At 36.4% G+C, this 24844-nt stretch overlaps 1 protein-coding gene across 1 annotated transcript in view; it reads right to left on the reverse strand.

The window, feature by feature from the left end:
* Nucleotides 1–24844, reverse strand: part of NUBPL (NUBP iron-sulfur cluster assembly factor, mitochondrial) — an 84377-nt gene that overhangs the window by 53814 nt on the left and 5719 nt on the right. Inside the window, exons 3-4 of the mRNA XM_048307144.1 lie at nucleotides 23585–23619; nucleotides 12864–12954 (exon numbers count right to left, since the gene is read on the reverse strand). Of these exons, the coding sequence (XP_048163101.1) occupies nucleotides 12864–12954; nucleotides 23585–23619 (126 nt within the window). The remainder of the gene's footprint in view (nucleotides 1–12863; nucleotides 12955–23584; nucleotides 23620–24844) is intronic.

Below are 24844 nucleotides of genomic sequence, written 5' to 3' on the forward strand. Positions count from 1 at the left end.
AGGCAATTAGTCCCAGATTTCTCCAGGTTGATAGAAGTCCGCAGGACTTATACAATTTCTGTAGGAACAAAAGATGCTTATCTGAAAATTGCAGAGGTAATGTCCTTGCCATGCTTCTTATTCCTATGCTCTCCAGTGCCAAGAATAAAAAGCAGGGAGAGAATATTGTAATTGTTCTGGTAAAGGGGCGTGCAAGCAGAAAGCAAACAAAACAATACAAAAGAGTGCATTCAAACAAAATCTTGCAAAAGCCAAAACTCTTCTTTGTGGTTTCTACCATCTAAATCCACACCTTATCTCAAAATGGCAGACACACACACAAAAAAGAATGAATGGAATTTTATTTGGTCTAGCTGATGTCTTGGAAGAGCACGCACAGGCAGGAACCAGCAGAAAATAGGAAGAATACTTTAAGCAGTATAAAATATACTACAATACTGATTTTGACCAAAATCCTTGATGCACCCAAAGTAAATACATATAGAGAGTAAAATAAAAACAACGTAAAATAAAAACAGTGCATTCAAAGCTGAACTCCAAATTCAAAGTAACAACCAAGAACATACAAATTAAACACCTAAACTCTACAGATGAAAGCTTTCAAGCAATCAAGTAAGTGAGCATTCAAGCCATGTAATTTTATAGAAACATGGTGGAGAATAGATTGGATGTTTTGGTTTACAAATCAAAAAGAACAAAACAGGAAGATAAACAAATCACTTGTATGACTACTGCACTCAGGAATGAGTAAGGAACTATCATTGAAAAAGAGATTGGCTTGGACTGATACACTGTACCAGTGCATACAGCTCTCCTTCACTCGTGCAGCTCCTCAGTGTTTAGTCACGGCTTATTTTGGTGGCATTGTACTGTCTTAACCACATTTCTAGGAATCACGGTCTTACTTCTCCCCCCGCAGTAAGACAGTTATGAAAAGGTTGATGACATTGGAACTTCAGCCTAGAGCCATCTCTAGGCACTGCTTCGGTGTCTTGATAAACAACACATACACCACCACAAGTTATAATACTGTTAAAAGTATTGAAATTACCACATATTTACCTAAGAGAAGGATTAAAAAAAAGAAATAGGAAAAAAGTATTTGCAACAGTGTATATCACTGCAGAATCAAGGTTTCCTTCATTTTTTAATCACAAAATAGGGACAATTTTAAGACAAAACAAAACAGGGAGGCCAAGTTTTGACTGCTAACCATGAGGCCCAGGAACTGAAGAGTAACATGAATGGAAAAGATGTATGATTCTGGGAAGTTCACCAAAATACTAAGCCACTTCTCAGTTCAATTCAACTGCTCTTCACTATGCCAGTCAAATACCCAGAGGCTAACATCTCAACATCCACTACCTGCATGGACAATTTCTTCTGCATAGACACCAGGCACACAGACTAAGCTCACACACCTTCTGATATATCCCTCTCCTTTGTAAAATAGGAGAGTTGCTGTGAGTAGATAAACACTGACCTACAGAGCAGCCAAAGGGGCCTCTGTTTTTAGAATATATGCACTGCTTATTTCTCAACAGCAGAGTTTCCTTATGAAAACTGCATCTTATTTTCTTTGGTTAACAGCAAGGACTATATACTGCTCTGAGCAGCAAGATTTAATCAAATTTATACAATGCACAGGAACAATTCACAACTTGCTGTATATTCAGGCCATAATGTTCTGCATATTTTCAAAGTAATACAAAATACTGCAGAGCTCCCCACTGTTTGCCTACTGCTAAAAATCATTCTTAAGACTAATCTCAAATCTAGTGCTTCAGTGGGCTTTGGTAATCACCCTTGTCTCATCAAAAGCAACAGGCCTTCCTTCTCTTTCGCCCTGGGTCTCATGAAGATATTCTAAAACATAACATGTAAAGAAGATTTCGCTTAATGAGATCTCAGTAACATCTCTAATTCCCATTGCTCTTAGAGTATGCTTTTCTGTTATCAGAAGCCTACCATACAGCTCCAAAAATTCAACACACAACAGAACAATTTCTTAAAATCACGACACACAGCAATACCATGCCACCTATGCCAAGAGATAAATAGCCTAGTTTGCAATTTTCCAGTAGGCTTAATGGCCCTAAGTTCAAGACTGCTGTGTTTTCTCTGAACATACAAAATCAGATCAGTAAGATCAACATATCACCAATGACATGTCAACAAATGCCTTTTCTGATAGAATACAAGTAGAAATTGTCTATCTTTTAGGATAGAATACACTAGAAAAGGCAGACATGCAAATTCATGACAGCATTATAGCAGATTGCTGATTAAAAGAGTTCTGGGACTGGTCTGAAGGTTGAATCGTTACTCACATGGGGAAGAATAACACCAATGTAATGAAGATGGATCTTCATTACATCAATGAAGATGCATTTTGTAATTATTTTTTACTAAGCTTTTTCTCCCCAAACAAATCAAGCCTTGCAGACAGACTATCCTAACAAGGTAACTTGAGTTACTCCACTTTTTAGAGAAAAAGACTGACATAGCTGTTCAATGATGGCTGGGGATAGTACAGCACTGAAAGTATGTACAGAACTATATATATGTGTATATATATATATATATATATATATATAGTTTTGGCTGGGATACAGCTACATTTCTTCACAGTAGGTTGCATGGTGATATGTTTTGGATTTGTGATGAAAACAGTGTCAAAAACTTTTCTGCTTCTCACGCCACCCTACCAGCAAGCAGGCTGGGGGTACACAAGAAACTGGGAGGGGACACAGCCTAAACATAAGACCTCAAGTGACCAAAGGGATACCCCATACTATATGCCACCATGCTCCACATATAAAGCTGGGGAGAGAAAAAACAAACAGGAGCACATTCAGCATTGCAACGTTTTTCTTCCCAAATAACAGTTACACGTGATGGAGCCCAGGGTTAAGCCACGAGGAGCCATTCCAACTCTTGGCTTAGTTTTTGGAAGCGGTCTGTTGAGCAATACTTTAGTGCAAGCAAAAGCTTACATTTGGTCTTACCCCACCACGTAAGTCAAGACCATTATTCCAGAAGATTGTGATGTTATACTACACCTCCTTAGAAGGCATTATACTGTTTAAGAAAAGGAAAGGTAGCTTGCAATTATTAAATATTAATGTAGTGGATCATGCAACATCCTAGAAAATGTATTTTGAACTCACGGGCCCAGCAAGCACAAATGCAGAAGAGTTGCTCTGAGTTTTTAAGTGTCTGAACTAAGGAGAAAAATGGAGATTTTTTGCCATTTCAAAGACCAAAAAAATATCCAAACATGACAGCAGAACATTAGAAGGGCAGATTTTTCTCCCTGTTGTAGATTTCCTATTTTACTCAGATATTTCTGGAACTTGCTGCTATAATGGAAGATCAGAGATTTCTAATAATTACTTTATTTAATCTTTGTCTTCAATAAATCTTAATATTCAAAGTCACCTGCCTGTCCTAACTGGATTTTTGTCCTTGAGCAGGAAAGTGAGGCTTTTAAGTTGTTCTAGTGTCAATAGCCAAAGCTATGAAAAAGTAGTACACTTGTACTATTTTCCAGTTAAATACATTCTACTGATCTTTACATGCACATTTCCAAATGTTTCCAAAGACACTACCAACACAGAAATTTTGCCACCACAGACACAACTGCGTGTGTAGCTCTGGGCTACACTCTGAATGTGACTGTTTCCTGATTGTTTTTATACAAACCCTGTTCCCATAACACCTGTGCACCTAAAATGAACATTTCCACCTAACAACATGCTTCTAAGGTGGGAAATTATTGGACACTTACAGATGATAGAATCAAGGTTATACAAGAACCCTGCGGATTTGGAGACCTGAGTTGTGTTCTCCAAGGTCAGATACTCTGACTCTGGAGCCATGACTCTACTTAGAGCATTTCCATTATTGGAAAGCATGTAATGCACAGCTAATAAACATCTAGGAGATCTCAACAGTTTAGGCATGTTGCTGAAGTTACATATTTTCCTTTGAAACTCCCAAGTACATTTGACAAGAATTTAAACTTCAAAAAGCAAACTGAGGGACACGAAATGGCATACAACAGAAAAGGCGTATAAAGTTACACTACATATTGCCCATAAAACCTAAGTCTCTGAATACTATTTTAGCATTCAACACAGCAGGTTTAAAAGCATATTTCTGAATTGCTCGTAAGTTTAAGTATTTCCTAATCTATCAGAGTATCTTATTCTAATAAAACCCATACTGTAACTCCTCTGCATATGTTTATCACAATTTGAGCAAGCTGATACTTATTCACAGTTTATACAAAAGCTACGGGTTCTGCTGCTGTTTGCACAGCTCATCATGAGCTGAGGTTTACATGAGAAATTGGTATTGACCACCTCCTCACATCTCAGTGACAATTCACTGCCTGAAACACAGGTGATGTTTGGCACAACGGATCACACAGCCACCACACTAGTCAGAGAGACACTGCAGAACAGTCTGTGGATTCTGGTACATTAAACAAGGTTATCTGACATGAACTTAACTAATGTGCCATACATACAGACAAGCCTGCATCAGATTTTAAGCATGATCACTTATAAGATCTCAAAAACTTTTGCATGATCTGGATTTTAATTGTGTACAATTTCATGCTGCCAGTGACTAAAGGATACTCTATCACAGTCTAAGTCAGATCTCCATCTTACATAGCATCTTCTGTTAATCACAGTAAATAGTCATTCTCAGATGGCTACCACTATGTACAAGTATAAGGCACTTATTTGCTGTTTAATTGGAAAGTCACCTCCCAAGGTCAACATTATGTAATGGGAGGAGTGAGGTTTCAGTCAAGGACTCAAAGACTTCAGACTATTTAGGCTTTCCAATAACAGGAAGGGGAGGGAACGAAAAATGGGGAGGAGAAAGGAGGAGGGAAGAGGGAAAGGGAGGAGATGTTGGACAGAAAGAATAAAAAAATGGTTGGGCTTTACTTGTGTAAATATAGATGTGTCCTGCCACTCTGGATGCCTTAAAGAGCTGAGATTTGTAGAAGGCTAGCAGATTTGACAGAGGGCTTAGGGAGAGACATACCTTCTGAAGGAGCAGCTAGATGCCAGACATCATGCTCCAGCATGTTTAAAGTAGTACTGGTTTCCTAAGCAAAGGCAAGTGAATTCCACCCACGGAATGGTAAAGAGGAAAGAAATGCCACAGAGGGGAGGGGAATGAATAACAACAGGGCCCCAGAGTACCTTGAAATAAAACAGTGACACCAATCTATGTCAGAGGGTAAAGGATGCTGTCACCAAAAGGTCAGTCAAAGCCACAAATTTTAAATCCTTGTTTTAACTGTAATCAATGTTTTAAGTGCTTGTGTCAGAAGCCTACAATATTCTGTGGCAATTGACAGGCTGAGACTTCAGGCTTGATTTAACACTGTGTTTTAAGTTTACTTGCAGGGTTGCCCCAGAAATACTACAATTTGTATTTTAAGCTTGAAGAGCTCCACACAAGGAAGGCTGTGATTGCCCATTACATCCCACACTAATAGTGTTATCTAACAATGAAGACATCCCAAATACTTAACCAAAGCAAACTAGTAATGAGACTTAAAGAGCATTATTCCACGCTCACCATTCAATTTCAAGAAATATATGCATAATGAAATGCAACTTTTCCCAAGAGATTTGGTTCTCGTATTTAGAGGGTCTACCAGTCCCATTACCTGAAAAGGCTTTACACTTTTTTTCCTCCCGGTAGACTGCAGAGGAAACAAAGCTCTGTAAAAGCTTTTTCATTAACAGAACAGTTTTGCAGATATGACTTCATCAGTCCTACCTAAAAGCAAAAGAACTAATTGCTTGCTGGAAAACTGTATTTCAAAAGCAAGTCTGGCACAAGTAAAGAGCACAGTGATTTAGTAACACCTTTGTTACATTTTAAAGCACCACTGACTTGCTAGGTCTAAAATACGTTTAAAACACAGGACTGGTTTTAAGCATCATGCCATTACCTTCCATCACAAATGTCTTCCTTACGACTGCTAAAATAACCCACATTTTGAAATGCCCTCAGATCCCCAAGGAGCCAAAAAGCTTATGTATAGTGGATCAAAAGCTTTATTAGACTAATTTGGGCGGGTTCTTTTAGTTCATTATACCCACAAGGAATGAAATAGACTTACCCAACATGCAGTTTAAGGCATCTGTCCTGACACACAAAAACCTCTGGGAAAGCTCACATCATCTGAAGCAATGACGTGCTGCTGTGACAGGGGGACTGCCCTGGTCAGTCACATAACAGTGTGCCAGACAACAGCAGAGCAGAACAGGGAGCAGCAGAAACCCAACGGGCAGACATTCACTACACATCAGCTTTAATTCAAGACCCAAAGTCAAAAAACATTCCAGTTAACTAGGGACTTTTCACTGCTTTCAAAGCAAAACTACAGAACTCAATACATTTGTGTCAATTCAGCCTTTTTAGGTTTAATACTGTAATCGAGACCCCAGAAAACCAAAGAAAAAAAGAAATATAGGTGAAAAGACATGGGAGAAAAAAAAATTGTCCAAACGATTATGTGTAATTGTGCTGATTTTGGCTAAGATAGAGTTACTCTTTTTCACAGTAACTGGTATGGGGCTGTGGCTTGGATTTCTGATGGAAACAGTGTTAATAGCAGAGGGATGTTTTAGTTACTGCTAAGCAGTGCTTCCACTGAATCCATGTCTTTTCTGCTTGTCACCCCACCCCACCAGCAAAGCAGGCTGGGAGTGCACAAGGAACTGGGAAGGGACACAATCAGGACAGCTAATCCCAAATTACAAAAGGGATATCCCACACCATATGGCATCACACTCAGTATATACATGATCAGGACCATCAACTAAACCAAAGGAAAAAGATGCTAGCTTTTACACTTACTGTCACTTCTGGCCTCTGGTCTCTATAGGGAAAGGATTAAACCACTTTTTTTCCTGTTTTTTAATCTATTCTGCTTCATCTCGCTATTCTGAAAAGTCACTCCATCGTACTACAGAGAAGGAAAGAGAATACAGCAAGAAGCCCACAGAGAAAGAAAACCACGGAAGTGAAAGAGCAAGGTAAAAATACTGAGAAAATTCAGAATTAGTTACAGTCCTTCAATTTTTCCTCTAGCAGAGGAGAGCAATGAAAGCGCTTATTCCTCTGAAATAAGCAAAAAGGTAAATGTGTTCAGTGTACAAAAGCATGACTAATTTCTTTTGTTTATGTATGTATAATGAACAGTATCATGTTCCTATAACAAGCCATTTTGCAATTTAATTCCAGTTTTTATACCAGTTGAACCAAAAAACCATTTGTATCTGTGAGAGTAAACTTTATAATATAGTGAGTATCTGCTAGCCACAATCCAAATCAAATAATTCAGAATTACTGAACTGCAGGATTAACAACATGAAGAGTAATACAAATCTGCCTTCAAGTACTTCAAATGTATTATTTCAGGTTACAGTGTTTCAGTAATTTATATTGGAGGCATTTGGTAAAATTTCATCTGCCATTTATTCAAAACGACTGCTCTCAGTAAGAGGCCTTAATTACTACGCACTACATTTCTCATCTTATACTTTTTTTAATTGTATGAATTTATGTATAATGAAGAATAAAATTTTAATAAATTAATTCCCTAAAGATTTTTTCTTTTTAAACAGCAGCTAACAACTGTATGCCTATAAATAATTCCTTGCAGAATTGGGGATCCTCCATCTCCTTTCTTTTCCAAGGTCTTCAGTTTTTTTTACAAGTGAACTCAACAGTAGCTGAACTAATCCAGCTTGAGGTTTATTGTTACAGGTTTGAGGGCAATAGTCAAGGTCCAGAATAAAATATTAATAAACACTTTAGTAGTCTTCTCATTTTCAACTACTTCATCACATTTGAAAAAGCCTCCAAAATATAAACCACAATTAATTACAACATTCTCAATTATTATTTTGTCACATGTAAGGCACATGGGACTGGTGTACTTCCACCATCCAGATAAACTGGTGTAAGACATCACCAAAAGTAAAACACAAGTTTCAGTTTAGGCTACTTTCAAAACAGAATCAATAAAACATATCATTAGATTATACACAATCTAAAAATCACTTGCTCATCAATCAAGAGCTAGTGCCAGTAGCAAATACTTTTTTTTTAAAGAATCAAATTTAAGGTTTTTTTAAATTAATCATGACACAGTTCCACTGATAAAGCATGATAAAGACAGCTTGGAGACTACAAGCCTTATCTTCAACTCCTTAGCAAAGATCAAGAAATTTCTTCATAGTTACCAAAATAACTATGCTACCTACCTAACATTTTGTCTATTTCACTAGTCCACTCCAAATTTTATATTTATAACCCTCAAATGAATGCACCACAATCCCTTAATCAATCCTATTCCAGCAGACATCTTTAAACAATTTATTTTAAATTTTCACGTTCTGGGAGTCTGCTATCACAGTCTTTAGATATGTAAATGTATCCCAGTGAAAAAATTCAAGCATCCATTTCTATAGTTCCTGCAATTTTATTAGACTCAGTGGGGCAGCCACAAACACCGTTAACTTTCTCTAAGAAATTACATTTTATTCTAAATTGTGATAACAGATGCCAACTACTGATCTTTTGAATATACAATTTTATAAAGAAACTGAAGACACTGAAGCTATCATAAAATGGCAACAAAGTTTTGAAATACTAAGAGTGCAGTCACCTGTCAAAGATTTACCCACCAAAACCTTCATAATGAAACTAAATAAAGAGACTTTATTTATCCGGGGAAATGGCAATTTTTTTTGGCAACGTAATAGTTTTTACTGTCTGCCATCTAGTTTAAATGGCAGATTTGAAAGGAAAAAAATGAAATCATGAGATTCACTAAGCCAGAAAACAGCTTTTAAGTAAATTACTTGGGGAAAGAATAGAAGTAATGCTTTTGTAACTTATGCTATTAGCATTGCCCTGCATATATATATTGTAGATTATGTTAATATTAATTCCATAGTTAGATAATCCTCCATTAGCTAATTAAATTCAGTTGTGAATTTATTAACCAATATTTCCCTGACCATTTAGTTAAAAGTATTTTGAACGACAGCCTATTAAATGTTAGCAGACTCTTCAATGTACTACAGTTTGCAAAATTACATTAATGTAGTATCTCCCATTTATACAGACTCCTCACTAAGAATTCCTAATTCATTTTGAATGCTTAAATTATAGCATAACCATAATAATTTCTATTCAGAAGTAATAATTGCTGCATGGACTTATTTTGTATGGTACTGGGAATCCCTAATCCCTTTTCATGTGAGAAAAGAACCACAAATCAAAGATTGCAAAAGTGCTCAGAACCTCCCAGGATTACTCTACAGATTCATTTTCAAATCCACACCTCACACTGAAGACAGCATTAGACCTTAAACTTTTTTTTTTTGATTGCTATGTTATGAAAAATGTTTTTAATTGACTCATTGTTATGTAGACATAGTTTATGCACTTCCATAACACAGAACTGCCTGGGCTTTCTCAATTGCTGTGCAATATTTCTTCAGAGCTTGTTTTACTCTTGAGAGCATAGTAAGAAATCAGAACACTAATCCTCATTATACCAAAAAACAAGAGTCATACATGTTTTTATATCAATGCATTTATATACACCTATATATACTCCATATATATACATATTATGATTGATCACTTCTTTGCAAGTTTATCCCATCTGTCACTCATTAAAGGAGCCCTTGATTAAACTTTAATTAAAGTTTCCTATGCCATTCCTATTTCACAATTAAACCATCTTTGACAGTACTTCTATTGATGTTACTCTACAGTTTCACCAACTCAATAGTTAAAAATACACAAAGAAGTGAACACAATCCCTGAAATACAAATTCTATCCTGTTATCATTCATGCCAAATTACTATGTCTTTCTCAGCAGACTTGTGTCGTCTGTCAAGCTTTTGAAATATACAGATTCAGTTTTCAGTCTGTTAGAAAAAACAAAAGGTATGTTCTTTAAATCCTGATATTTACTTGGACTTTCCGCACAGAACTAGAAAGAATGTATTTCAGTGATCAAAATGTTAGTGCTTACAAGACAACAGCAGCAGTTTCAGTTCAGGGAAATCTTCCAATTTTTTTCTATTACATTGAATTCCACATTTTTAACAATGCTTGAAACATATTAAGACAAAGCTTATAGTGAATTCTGTTCAGCTGTTTACCAGAAATATCTAGTCAGTGAAACAAAACTGAGCTGCTCAATATCTGAGTGAATATAGTCTTAAGGTCTTGCATTCCTAGAAAGTTGATTTGTACAACTGTAAGAAATAGACTGGGCAACTTGCTTTTTAATTTGTGGCTCAAGACATGGATTTAAGTTTGGTATGGATTGACAAAATACATAGCAAAATGACCAAGAAGTTCTAAGTTATCTGATCAATTTTTTAAACAGTGAGGAAAAAAATGGAAAAACAAAACTCAACATCACACAAAAATGAAAAGAGGAGAGATAGGAACACTACAACATAGTCCCTTTTGTGTTCATATTGCACAATGTGATTCAAATACAAAATTCATAGCAAAAAAATCTGTTACAGGAAAACACAACCTGTATGACATACATCCTCAACGGAGTTCAAAGTACAAGTGAATGCAAGAAGACTTCCATTTGTATCAGAAAGTCAAATCCCACTGATGATACATGAAAAGGCTCAGTTATTTATCTATTTATTTATCACTCAGCAGCCTTTTGACTTCAAAAGATATAGCAAAAATCCAACAAATAAATCTAAGTAATCTCCCTCTCTTTCAGGAATTTATCTAAATGAAACCTGTATTTGTAAGCCAGGCATTTAAATGTAGGAAGTACTCAACTTGACAGCTGTCTGTACAAGTATGTGCAGCACATCAGTACATGGAAATACATTACTTTTTTTTATCCAGAGTACAGGACATAATCATAAGGAGACAGAATTTTAATTACATAAAAAATCCTAAGTTTGCCACATTAAGTTTTCAGAGGCTGACACTGCAAGCTTAATAGCAACCCTTTAAAAATACTGGCACTGTTCAATTCTGTATGCTTTATACCAGGTGACAACACATAGACCAACAACCATTACACCCATATACATGCACAAATCAAGATGTTACAAATGAACACTCTACAGCAACAGTAGAACACATACAGAGGGATGGAACACCTCTCCTATGATGAAACACTGAAAGCATCAGGGCTGTTCAGCCTAGAGAAAGGAAGGCTCCAGGGAGACCTTACTGAGGCCTTTTAGTACTTAGAGGGGACTTGTGAGAAAGATGGGGAAAAATTTTTTAGCAAGGCCTGTTGCGACAGGACAAGAGGTAATGGTTTTAAATTAGAAGAGGGTAGGTTCAGACTAACAATGAGGCTGGTGAAACACTCAAACAGGTTGCCAAGAGTGGTGGTAAACAAGAAACACTAAAAATCAGGTTGGACGGAGTTCTGAGCAACCTGATCCCATTGAAGATCTCCCTGCTCATTGCAGGGGGGTTGGACTAGATGACTTTCAAAGGTTCCTTTCAACCCAGACCTTTCTATGATAAAAAGAGAGAGATCACGGCATGAAAGGAAGGAGAAGGAATATTCAGCTTTCCTTTTACCCAGCAATTGCTGCCCTCAAACATTGCAGTTGATTACTTCACTGAAGCCCTTTCAAGTCCTGTTTGAAATGATCCCATCCTGACACCACATATGGCCAATCTGCACTTTCTTCAGTAGGATCCTAATATGTTTTAATGTGTCAACCAGGTGTTACAGTGTGGGACTAGTTTTGTATGTGGTTACAAGTTTTTAATTTTTTTACTTACATGCACTCTCTCACAGGACAATCAAAACAAAGTATTAAACAAACCATATCACCCCAGTGTCCCTACCACCCCAAAATACCACACTGCCTTACACACAAACATCATATGAACAGGATATCAAGATAAAGTCATTCTTCACTTTTGTCCTTGTTTGGCCTAGGTGAAAGTTAAATTTCTGAAAGCTAAAGAGACTTGATATGACCTTTTTAATTTGGGTCACCTTATTTCTCTGAAGACTCTTCTACCTGAATTTATTGAAACACAGATTTAGAAGAAATATAAAGATTTTAGTTATAGGCTAGCTGTGTTGAAATTAGTTAGAATAGGAAGGAATTCAGGCCCAGCTAGAATTAATTAAAATAGTTAAGAGAGCTGGACCTGAAATGGGTTTTAAGATGTTAGTAACTGATTACCAAATAACTGATTTATGTTTCCCCAGAATTCTTCCTAGCAGAAGGAAAATTAGGAGTTTTGTTTACTGTCTTTACTGGTTTACTGGTAGGGAAGTGACCATCGTGTTCCTAAACACACAACTTCAAACACAAATGAGTCAAGTGGCTTGGCACATTGGGCTGAAGAGAGATCATACAGAACCATTTTAGTGACATTTCATACAAGCTGCTGTAATGATCCTTCTCTTACTGCTCTTTTTTTTTTCGTGTCTCTTTCCCTAGATTAGTGGGTTTTGTTCTTTAATTGAAAGTCACCTATTGTACGATACTACATAACAATTTTAAAACTACTGATAAATAACCTTCCCTTCCAGAATCTCTAGTAAAACTCCATGAGACTGCATGGACCAAGATTAACAAAAAATAGGGCTCTGAATATGCTCCTAGTTGTACAAGGTAGCGTTGAAAGTAACCTCAATATTATAAATAAATACATACATACGTACACAGTCTTCATCTTCTGTTTGCATCCCTTCTGTGCCACACCAAGGAAGCATCCATGAGTGGACCGTGCTCATCCCTGTACAAAAGAGACAGCAAGAAAAATCACTTCTACTTACTTGATGTTAATTCTGGGTTTCCTTTTAAATTCATCATCTTTGGAATTGAAGGTCCATATATGTCTGCATCAAGTAAACCAACTTCTTTTGTCTGTGTAAGGAACAAAAAAGTAATTGCCAAAATGTCTTCCTTTCTGTATTATTAGCTGAACAAAATTCAATATCATTTAAAGAAATAAAAATATGATCTTGATTTGAGACATTGTGACAACTGACAACATCTACAAGTTGTGCCAGTTGTCTTTGCAAGAGCTAGATTCTCCATGAAGAGAATCCTCACTTGCACAGTTTCTTACTTACAATGTAGACCATAGACTTTATATTAATAAGCATTATAAGAAACGTTCTCTCTACTCCATGTACTTTTATACAGAACTAACACCTTAACTTCTTTAACAAGGTATCAAATTTTATTGTTTAAAAAAAAAAAGTGAGGTTTTTAAGTATATGCAAATGAATGCAATTTAAATCATTCTAGTGATTACAAAGAATGTGAAAAACAAAAAAACATATTTTTATCTTCTATTTAAGTGGCCAGAGTACACTTTTGCAGACATCTTGAAGTTACTGAAATGCAAGTCTCTGAAGCTAATTAAGCAGGCATAACATTTTAATGAAATACCTTTACACAAAAGTATGCTAGAAATGGGTTTATTCAACTACATATGGTACATTAGGCAATAAACTTTAAATAAAAATTATTTCAACTATGTAGTCTAGACTTACAAGATTCCTTTCTATATTCTTTTTTTATAGGTATACATACATATTTTGTGGAAATTAAACTATTTTTCCTACAGATGGCAAGACACAGTACCAATTACCAGGTTCTGCAAATTAAGTAGTAAAGAGCAAGCCCTTTAAAGTGCTGAATGTCAAGTTTCTCTAATATAGAAAGCTAACTGTATTCAACATTTTGCAAAATTGCAAACGAGTATGTTTAAGAGCTTGTTTGAAAGGTTAAAGCAGCAAGAAGAGCTTTTCCAACAATGCCGAATCAGACTTCCACTGTCAGTGTTTCAAAATGTGTACTTCATTTTTCAGATGATGCTTTCTTAATTTGTTATCTTATATTGAGCCATTTTGCTATCACAGTTTTAATGGGAAAGATAGAAAGATAAGTTAAAAAAAGCATGACCTTATTTGGTCTACTATGTACTTTTAAAAGTAAGTTTTTACTGCAAAAATCAACCAAATTTGGGTTTAGTTATTTGATATACTTTTTATTAGCAAAACAGAGCAAAGCATATATAACTATATGGGTTATTTAGATTTTTTTCTTTATAATGTCTTGTGAAAACTATTAGACAAAAGTTCAGGAGTTACTGTAACAAATTATTCTACTTCTTGCCTACTGTTGAAAGCTGCAATTTCAAAAACATTGAAAAGACTCATCTTTGTGTTAAACTTTAAAGACATCGAAAACAGACTATTAGAGCTTCTTTGTTCTTGTACAAAATGCATATTTTAACAGATTAGAAAGATTCATGACTCAGTCCCTCCATCTGTGTCAGCAGCTAATCAAACCCATCAACACATCATCTACAGGCTGTTCCACCTAATTCCTTCTCAAATGAAAGTAAGTAATTGCTGAAAACCCTACAGTGTTTTAAACTTGATTACATACTTCCCCTGAATTTTTTGAGGATTTTCCCCCTCATGCAAGGATTGTGACTATTGACTGACTACAATGATCTCACAACTCACTAGAGTTTCACTTTCAGCACAAAGGGACTAAAGATTTAGGACGACCTAAATTAATTAGAATGACTTTATGACCTCCTGGGCATAATCAGGTATTCACCACTACAAGCCACTTATTCCTAGGAGTCAGCAGCACTGTATTTACTATACCTATATTATCTAACCTAAGTGTACAAAATTTCCTGAAATAAAGAATAAATAGATCCACATTGGAGAAGAACATCCTAGAGGACTTCACAAATTCAGCTACTACTTTAAATTACCAAGCTAATACAATAAACCTGGCCATTTCTCTAAAAATTTTACACACTTGTTCGAAAGTAAGTAAAGTGCCTGTTTCTGAGATGCACTGTTCTTCTCATGGTTCAAGAAAATTTTTGTCATCAAACAGAAGAATAATTAACAGATTCTCAAGTTTCTACGACTCATGTAAACGAAAGCACAAGTGTTCCTGTAAGCATGGTGCTTTCTACAGGATTATAGGAGAAAGGTCTTTCAGAAAATCTTTAAACCACTGACAGAACCTCACTTAATAGCTTAAAGAAAAGGTTTCTTTCTTCACTAAGCAATTCAACATGTTAGGTGAGAAGAGTTCACACTGCCTAGAAGTAGAAGCTGATACAGAAAGCATTTGCTCAATAAGCTATGGTTTTGAGTTTTGTTTCTCCCAACTATCCCTGCTTTTGCAGTATGTAAACATCCCTAGAATGCAAATAACCCTTTATTCAAGGTTTAATTACCTTAGAAAAATATTATGGCAGCTACGAAGGGATTTTTTAAGACATGCACAGTACAGTCCAGATCATCTCTTCCAGCATTTACAATGTTTTAAATCCCCAAGAGAAGAAATAATGTGCACACACCTGGATGCTAACACATGAAACTGTTAATCAGAATTACCAGATGCTTCTCATGCTGAGTGAAATATAATCCAGATACACAAGTTACAATAATTTAAAAAGTAAATTAAATTTTAATAAATTGGTTTTTCTCCCCATATAACCCACACCTCATATAAAACCGCACATCTTTCAAAGCATTGCTGTATTAAAACAAATCCTGAAAACACACACACATAAAAAAACAATATCTAGGCAGAAGGAGTAGATTACAGGGGATCAAAAGCAGGACCAAAAAGGCAACTTAGGAAAAAAAGGGGGGGGGGGGAAGCGCTAAGATTCCTCTTATGTCCTTTGACAACATTTTCATATGCATATACTTCTCATACCAATGCTGAATCTTTTTTTCTTAAGTAATACTAGTTACACAGAGAGAAATGCAATACTAAAAGCATACCCAAGCACGCAGAAGTCCCCCTGCTACTAAGTGTTTTTCAGAGCACAGCACACACCACTGCTACAGCCTCCCTCAGCACTCTGGCAGGAAAATGATTCAAAAAATACAATTCCACCATCTTCTTATGGCTGTTTTTTCTCCTTATAAGCATATTTCTCTCCTGTGCTATTAAACAAACAGCATTCCATCTCTCCAGATGGCATAGCAATAACCAAGTTCAAAATAGCTGTTCTCAAGTTAACATTTATCCTTTTACTTTCACCTGCCCTACTGTGAAAGAAAGTTCGAATCGACTTTCAAGTTTATGATGCTTGGAAAATACTTCCTAGAGACCTTATTTTTTGGTTGCCTTACTGCAAGTTCTGCAGCTTAAGCCCCAAGGATACAACTGACAATGTAAGCATTCCCATATGATTTAGTCATGTCACTAGAAGCTACTTTGAAAAAATATACAAACACATGCAGTATCATTGACCTCTTCATGCAGCATACAATCCTTATCAAAATTCCATGAGGCAGAGACCATGAAATCAGAAATAATCAGAAATTTTCAGCACATGAAAATACAAAAGTACTCTCATGTCAGCAAAAACTACACTTAAAAACTCACAAACGTTCACATTTACCTTCTTATCAATGCTTTTAAGGTTCTCCTTCCATAGGTAAACAGTCTCTACAGGCTCACTACTCTAGGATTTGCTATTTCTGCAGTACTGGTACTGTCATGGTCTCATCTGATCACTGGTGACCTCAAGAACACAAAAAATTTACAGAATAAAGAACTATATTACAGAATAAAGAACTATAACTCCTCTTCATCTTCTACTTTTACATCATTGACTAAGTAATTCTTTCTACTTCTTTTTTACACTATCAATAATCTTCTCAGCAAAATATTAATTTGCCCATTAGACCTCTCTAAAGATTTCTGACAAACATTTTTCATGAGGTACTGTAAGTTACACTATCACTGCAGCTCTTAACCCATTAAAAATACAGTGAAGTTTTCATTCCAATTTAGAAACTTCTCTCACCTACAATAAGAATCAAAAACTATTTTTCACTGTCACCAGGTACAGATTCCATATTTACAAGAAAACCAAACGCTACATCAATAGATAAAGAAGATATTCTTGCACATATCCCTGAGAGATGAGAATTCTACAGCTTCATTTTGTGCAGTGTACAAATTACAGGCATAGATAACCTCACTTTTTAAAAAGATACTTCTCTTTATCTTCTCTGGCAAGATTCTCTGCATAATTAAATTTCAGTTTAGTCTTTGAACCTGGCCACTGCCTTGTAAGTAGTGGGGATTTGGAAGACAGCGGTATTCTAAATTAACGATTTTCAAGCTCTGAACTTAGTTGTACTTCCTTTGGGGGAAAAAATTAAAATTAAGTTGCTGAAGGCCAAAGTCCTTGCAGAGAGAGGTCATGTAAAAAAACCAATAAATTTTGCCTCCTTTTCCTTACGCAGCTTAGAAAGTATTCAACTGATATTATGTTTGCTCTCTTAGGCAGGCAAATGTTACTGTACATAATCCTTGTTCAGGTGGCATAAGTTCATGCTAATGACAAAATGATCCTTATCTTTCCTCCTCTTAGCTCTTTGAGCAGATCCTTAAGAAATGTTTTGTCCCTCCCTATACTTTCTTTATGTAGGTTCCCTTTTCTGTCTTTCAGGGAATATTAACTACAAAATCAACTACATTTTCCAAAAACAAATTTTTAACCAAATGCAACCAGTTCCATTCACATGTCACAAATGACCCCTCCACACAATTCTGTGTGCAATGGAAAATCTGGTGATATTCATTTCTTCCATGTTGCCAAATCCTTTAGTGAGGAACAGACCTGATTAAAGACCTCATACCAACAGAGAGAAAAAAGGGAGAAAAAAAAATAATAAAGAGCTCACATAAAGCTTCTATAAATAGCTGTTAATCAACATAGCCTACGTTACTGCTAAACATCCAGAGCCTCTTCGACAGCATTAATTTCATTTTTGCTCATATTTTCTGAGACTTTTTTCCATGTTTGGTAGGGCTTATGTATCCCCACTGGATGCTAGTAGATAGTATTTTACTTTGAAGTAAACTCTGCAGACCACCAGAATTCCCTGGTGTTTAGCCTGGGAGGGATGAAGGCACAGGTTAATGAGCTGTTATTGTTCTATACAGTGAAGAACTTCCTACACTAGAAGTGCTCCCAATATTCAGCAGCTGTAGTCCATTCCAAAGACAGAAATTCCAGCTTTGCTAAGTGAAGGTGCCAGTTATTTTAAAGCTGGTGCTCTTAATCCACCACCAGGACTCTCAATTTACCCTTTTAATGTCATTATAGACTTAGAGCTAATCCCAAACTGCAAGCAGCAACACATAGACAAAAGAGAACTTTAAAATCAGGATAGGCTATGGATTCCTCATTTGATATACTGACACAATGAATAGCCATCTTTTAATCCTTAATTTTCTAACTCTTTCAGCTGCACACTATTTAAGTGCCTAGCTGTAAATTGGATTAAAGCCAAAAATGTACCACTGCAGTTTCCTCACTCTATCCTAGAAATGCAAATTTCCTTTAAAAACTCCGTCTGCTACTGATTTAAAAGCCCTTTTCCTTATATGAAGTGTTTCCAATTTTCTGCCAGCCACAGGACTTCTCTGGCACTTCTTTTCCACAACAGCCTGCAGTAGCTCCTACTCAATGTTCTTAACAATCGCATACCAGTAATTCATCCTTGTTTGGCCTTTTTGCACACTATGTATCTCACTGAAAAAAAAAATTCCATACAGAACCATTTGAAAAATAAATTACCAAAACAGAATCCCCAACATTACTACATCTCTACAAAATGCCTCTCCACTTTCACAGCATGTCAAGTTATTATAAAAAAAAGGGTCCACCTTTCACATCAGTCTCTCTGGTACCTGCACTGGGCTTTCAATGACTTGAAGACTAAGGATACAAACTTTAACTTCTAAACAAAACAAACAAAAAAGGAAATTTTCTTCAAATTAAGCATACAGTTATCTGATTTAAGTAAAATATCTTAGGTCTATGTTAAAATGTATTTTTAATTTTGGTTATTTTTTATTTGAAAAACAACAAAAATTTTTAAGCTTTATTCTCTCTTTTTTTTTTTCAATTGATCTAGAAGCTAAGCTATCATTGCAAATAAGCCAAATCAATTCCAACTGGCATCTCCAGCTTTATTGAAACTTTTCAGCATTAAGAAACAAACATGAAGACATTAGCTACAGTGATTAAAGTCTTCTGATTCTCTAAGCAACAGGGTTAAGGATGCCTAGAAATCAAATCCTCACAATTAGAAAAGCTGCATGGGAAGAGGACAAAACAAGTCAAAACTTGCCTTCATACTACAATTACTCACTGAAGGATCCCATTATTGTCTAAATTCTTCTAGATTTGTTTTCCCACATGGAATTCTTTCCTTACCAGCAACAAATGTATATACATTGTAGAGCCATCTATAAATGTAGCTGTCAGGTATTATCCTGTGGACAAACAGTTTAACTACACAAATAGTTTAATTACACAAACCAAATATTTTTTTAAAAAAAGGTGGAGTGTAAAAAAAGTAAGCTGGGTGTCTTCTGAGTAGTTTCAAAATGTGTGGGTTTTGATTAAATACACGGTTTGAAGAAATAAAAATTAATTTTATTATCACAGCAGTCAGTTCACACGAAGACTTGGCTCCTAACTACATCATTACTATGCTGTAACTTACTATATATGCACGAGAAGTCTCTTCCCCGCCTGTGTTTGCATCGGTCAGATATCCACGCGAGTTTTCTGGTTCAAGAAGAACAACTGCGGGATGTTGAGACAATTGGGCAGCCGGACCCCGTGTGACCCCAACCTGCTTCCCCCGCCGAGCGCCCCTCCCAGCGCCACAGCACCCGCGCCCCGCGCGCCCCCTGCCGGCCGCCGCCCCCCGCGCGGGCACGGCCGGGCCGCAGCCGCACTCCCCGCGTTGCGCAGCAACCGGGGCGCTTGCTTGGGAAAACAGGGACCGCATAAAAATCACCCTCCATGCATTTCACGTTTTGGTCCTGGTCTCCATGACCCAGTAACCCCCTCGTGCAGGGCTAGGTTCGAATACTGAAAACTGCTGCCTTTCACCACGTGTCCCCACTACTGCAGGCAGAAGCCACTTGCTTATGCTTACATGCTAACTTGGTCCATATGGTTTTACTTCTTGCTCCTCTGTCCTTCACAACACAAAAAAACATTTCATCCTATAGTGAAAATGTAAATCTTCCAGAACGAAAAGGCGAGCCAAAGGAAATCTGACTGGGGAGCTTGCCTCATAGTGACAGCACAAGCATACAGCCTCCCAACTGGATTTGTGCCATCCTTAGTCATGCACAGCTGGTGTTTGCTCACTAAAATACTCTGTTCATAAACAAGCAATCCCTACCCTATTATTGCTGCCATCTATTAATTCAACTTGTTTCTACTATAATAAATTGTCTCTGGCCAGGCAGCTTTCATAAATAGTCATTCTAGTCTGAATATGAATCGTCCTGGCACAAAACCCAAAAATTCTTCCCGAGTGCTCCTAGGGGAGCACAACTGACTGCTGGTACATCAAAAGAATGAAAAGAATCAGCTGTCAAACTAAGCAAGCAATTAACAGTAGGACACAAGGGTAAAACTTTAAGTTATTTCTTAACACAAAAAGAACACTGTATAGATTTATAGGCCTTGGTACAGGCCCAAGAGCTTATATATTTCTTAACTAGTCCATCTACAACAGATAACCCAGGGTACCAAAAAAACTAATATTCTAGGAAGGCATAAGAGGCTGCCCTGCTTGCTTTCCCTGGCTCTGAATCAAAAAAAAAAGCAAACGGGGGGGGGGGGGGGGGGGGGGAACTCCCAAAAAAATGTACTCTGTCTTGGACACGGTATCTAAGCATCTAAATGAAATCCTGTCTTGAATTATTTACTCTGTAACCATGAGGTAAAAATATGCCAATCAGACTGAGCACCAGCATGCAAGACTTTGAACTCCCAAATTCTAATCCGGCTCTGCCAACAACACTGTGATACCAAGACTCTGTCAATGCCCTAGTATTTCAGACCATCACTACGATAACTGAAAAAGCTTCCTTAAAAAAATAAAAAAATTTTTTAAAATATGTATCAGTAGAAACAGTGGGGTTTTTGTTTTGTTTTTTAACTAGAGAAAGTAGATTTTTAAAAGATAGAAGGATCTTTTCTTTCATCAGGAGGACAAAAAATCCTTTATTCTTTGACTGTTAATCTTCTGACTTATGCTACACCAAACACCAATAAGATGTCACAGCTGTTACTGAAAGCAGCAAGAATCTACTCTAATCCAACCTCGTCTGAGAGAAGAGCATATTTCACAGATCTCACTCACCAGAAAACAGGTGTTGTCAATAGTCTGTAACTTGTTTTATCTTAGAAAAAGAACACTTGAGTTACAAGCATAGAACTTGTAATACAGACTGATGAAAAAAGGACAGACTTTTATAGTCATGCTGACCTATATTCCTCCACAAGTCCTTTATTTCCATCTTTAAGCAGTACATCAAGTTCAAGATCAGCTTCTATGAATCTGTATTTCATTTATAAGAGGGATAAGGACTGTTAATGAAGTTGCAGGGGCGTCCTGAAGCTCTGGTCTACTAACAACCATTACTGCTTCTTCTGAAAGAGATGAACTTAAAAGAGCAATGAAGGGCAAAAAATCATGGCAAGGTGAGGCACAATCAATAGTTACTAAATGTAAAATAAAGGCATCCCTTGCTGCATACCTGAGGACGAAGAAATTGACTATACAATACAGCAGGAGGCACCAATGGACTCTGAAAAACAACCTTTTTATTTACTTCATTCACCATTACAAAACTGAACATTGCAATGATCTCTAGAATTCACAGCACTGGACAGTACCTGCCTGGAATAAGGTCACAGAAATTCTCATTTCAAAACCTTGACTCACAAAATTAGTGAGCTGAAATAAATGTGAGTACACAAATGAAGAAACCAGCAACTTCAAGCCCAAAGGTTAAACATAAACATGATGCATGCCATCATTATCTTAAGGAAAACAAACCACAAAAGAAAAAATATATTAATGCATGAACAAACAAGAAAGTTGTTTATTTAATCCACCTAATTTCATACTTTCTAACTTGTAACCACATCAATGCACAATTTCACCATAGTAACAGCTTGCTAACTTGTGACAACCAGTTCACACAATTCACAGATATTTCGTCAGTTTCTCTGCTCTTCATTGATTAACATTCACCAGATGCTGGCCTCCAACTTCACACACCAACACATAATTGTAACATCAAAATTCCTAACAAAGGACATAATCTCAAAACTTGTGTATGTCAGAATTACTAAGAAATGCATTATTTAAATATATTTTAAAACTGCATGCTTGAGAAGTATCAGACACCATCTTAAAAACACATAAGCTGGTACAGAAAAGTTATATGCAATTGGTTGACATGGTTTCCATGGAGCTACTCAATGACCATCCCACAACACAGATCACATTGCAGACTGATACTTGTTTTGCAAAAGTATTAGAGCAAATGCCATGTTTTAAAGTTAATTAGAAGGAACCATTCAAGCAGTTTTGCTTTTCAAAATGACAGATTCTTCTCTGAGATTCAATTATTCCAACAGCCTATTTAAAACACAGAATTAAAAACTGTGAAATAACAAGATCAGATGCCATCACCAACAGTACATATTTCATATAACAGTTTTAAACACTCTTCCTATTAAGTGTGACTGAGTATATGGAAAATTGTTTTAAATTTTTTACAAAATTCCTACAGGAAGCTCGCAGATTGCATGCAGTCCTCGCTCCTTCTACCTGTCATGTTTTGTTCTACTTGTCTTTTACAACAAGAAAAAGATTCTACATTTGCCTGATTAAAGTACTTGAGGATACTTTGTATTTAATGTTTTATGAGTACAAAGCCTACATTATACACCCTGCCGCTGCAAAGGAGGCTTGCTTCTGAGTTTACCTTTGTGGCAATAAACGTGCACAATGGAACGACTCCCAGTCTACAGCAGCAGGTGGACACAGCAAACACCTGTGGTTTTTACTCTTGAATGGTTCCTACTCTCTACTTACAGTCCAGGTAACAGTTTGAGTAATACCAAGATGGGAAATCACTCAAAAAAACTGTATTTCCAAGCTTTAGGGAAAATACATAGTTTTTGGGGTTTTTTCCTTAGCTGTTTATGAAGTATTTTTGCACATAATTTCTCTAGAAACAGTAAATCTGTGGAGCTATAAAAAAAAAAATGTTTTGGACCCTATTCATCACTAACTCCTATTTTTTTCAAGTCAGTGTTCTGAGGTGATAGAATTTAGTTATTTATTAAGTGTCTCCAACCTGCAGAAGCAACCTCTATGACATTTACACATACTTGCAGAATTGCAGTTCAACTCAGTGACGCACCAGGAAAAGGACAGAGCCAAAGCCAGAAGTAGGATGAGATCTACTAAGTTATTCATGGTACTGATAAAATATAAACAAGCTGACAGAAACTCAAAAGCCCATCAAAAACAAATTAAAAATTAAGTAAAAAAAATTAAATACATTAAATGTATGCAACTGTCCTCAGCAGTAACCATTTTATTTATGACACGCATTTCACATTAAGGCTGAGAATTAAATGTTCACCTACCGAATCATTTGCTGCTAGGGCGAGGGCTATATTTACTGCAAAAAAGAAGAAGAGGAAAAACAAAAATATTAAGTGCAGGAAAACTTAATTCCTAAATATTGAGAATGCTACCACTGCTAACAAGACAAAATATAAATACATCTTATTTAATAACTGCATCATCATCTCAGTTCTCAGCTTCTTGCATCTCTACATTTGCAGCTAAGTGGCAGCAGCACCCATATTTCAGTCTACGTTTCTCAACCAGCAAACAAACTCAAGCTAATCTGCAAACACTTGCAGACTCTCAGTTTCTAGAGGACACTGCAAAATAAAAATACAGTCTCAGTATTTAGCCAAAGAATAACATTAAGAAAAACTTCTGTAAGTACCCACTTTTGAAAGCGGATACCACACTATAAAACTAACCCTACCATCAGTAACCTTCACCACACTCTCTAGTGTTCCTAAAACTAGAAATTAGTTAAGTATTGACATAAACTGCTAAAACAAGTGACCAAAAAGATGATCACATCCCTTCTTTTGATTTCTTGTGATATATTGAACAGAGATGTTTTCCGGAAGAAGGTGCAATGCATGCTTTCCACTTATTTTTATGTCAGAAAACAAAGTCACATCTGCCTGAAAGCATCTGTAACTAAAAAAAAAAACCAGACAAAAAGAGATAAAGCAACTAAAAAGACCATTTGTTTAAAGCTTTTACATTTCCATCAATACTTAACTCTCATAAACAAATAGCATGTGCAAATGGTATCTTCATTGGCTTACCAGCTTCAATTACGTTGGGAGATCTCCTAGAAACTTCAGTATAAACAAATAGTAATGTTTATAATCCAAGAAGTTACATGTTTTAGAAAAAAAAGAAAAAAACAAGGGAAAAAATCCAACATTCACAACCCTTTCTTGGAAACAAAAAATCTTTTGTTTCCTTTACATGTTGCTGTATGTCAGTCCACACACTCTTTCAAGAAAGGTAAGCTGCAGTCAGCCTTGTTCTGCTGGAAGAGTACAAAAGTTCTGAGAAGCTGGTGAGCCAGATTCCTGTCTTGAAGAACTTAACACCAAGAAAGCTAAGTTCCTTCAAACAAAACAGCAGGTTAGCAAGGACAACTGTACAGCTTTCTCAAAGAGGCATACAGTCTCTTTCCTCCTAAGCTAACAAAGAACATAGATTTTACCCTTCCATTTTTTGTTTAAACAGATGCTCAATTAACTATTCCCCAATCAATCAGAGGAAAATTCATCCTCTGAAACCTGGAG

Source organism: Corvus hawaiiensis, chromosome 6 (assembly GCF_020740725.1).
Source record: "Corvus hawaiiensis isolate bCorHaw1 chromosome 6, bCorHaw1.pri.cur, whole genome shotgun sequence".
NCBI lineage: Eukaryota > Metazoa > Chordata > Aves > Passeriformes > Corvidae > Corvus > Corvus hawaiiensis.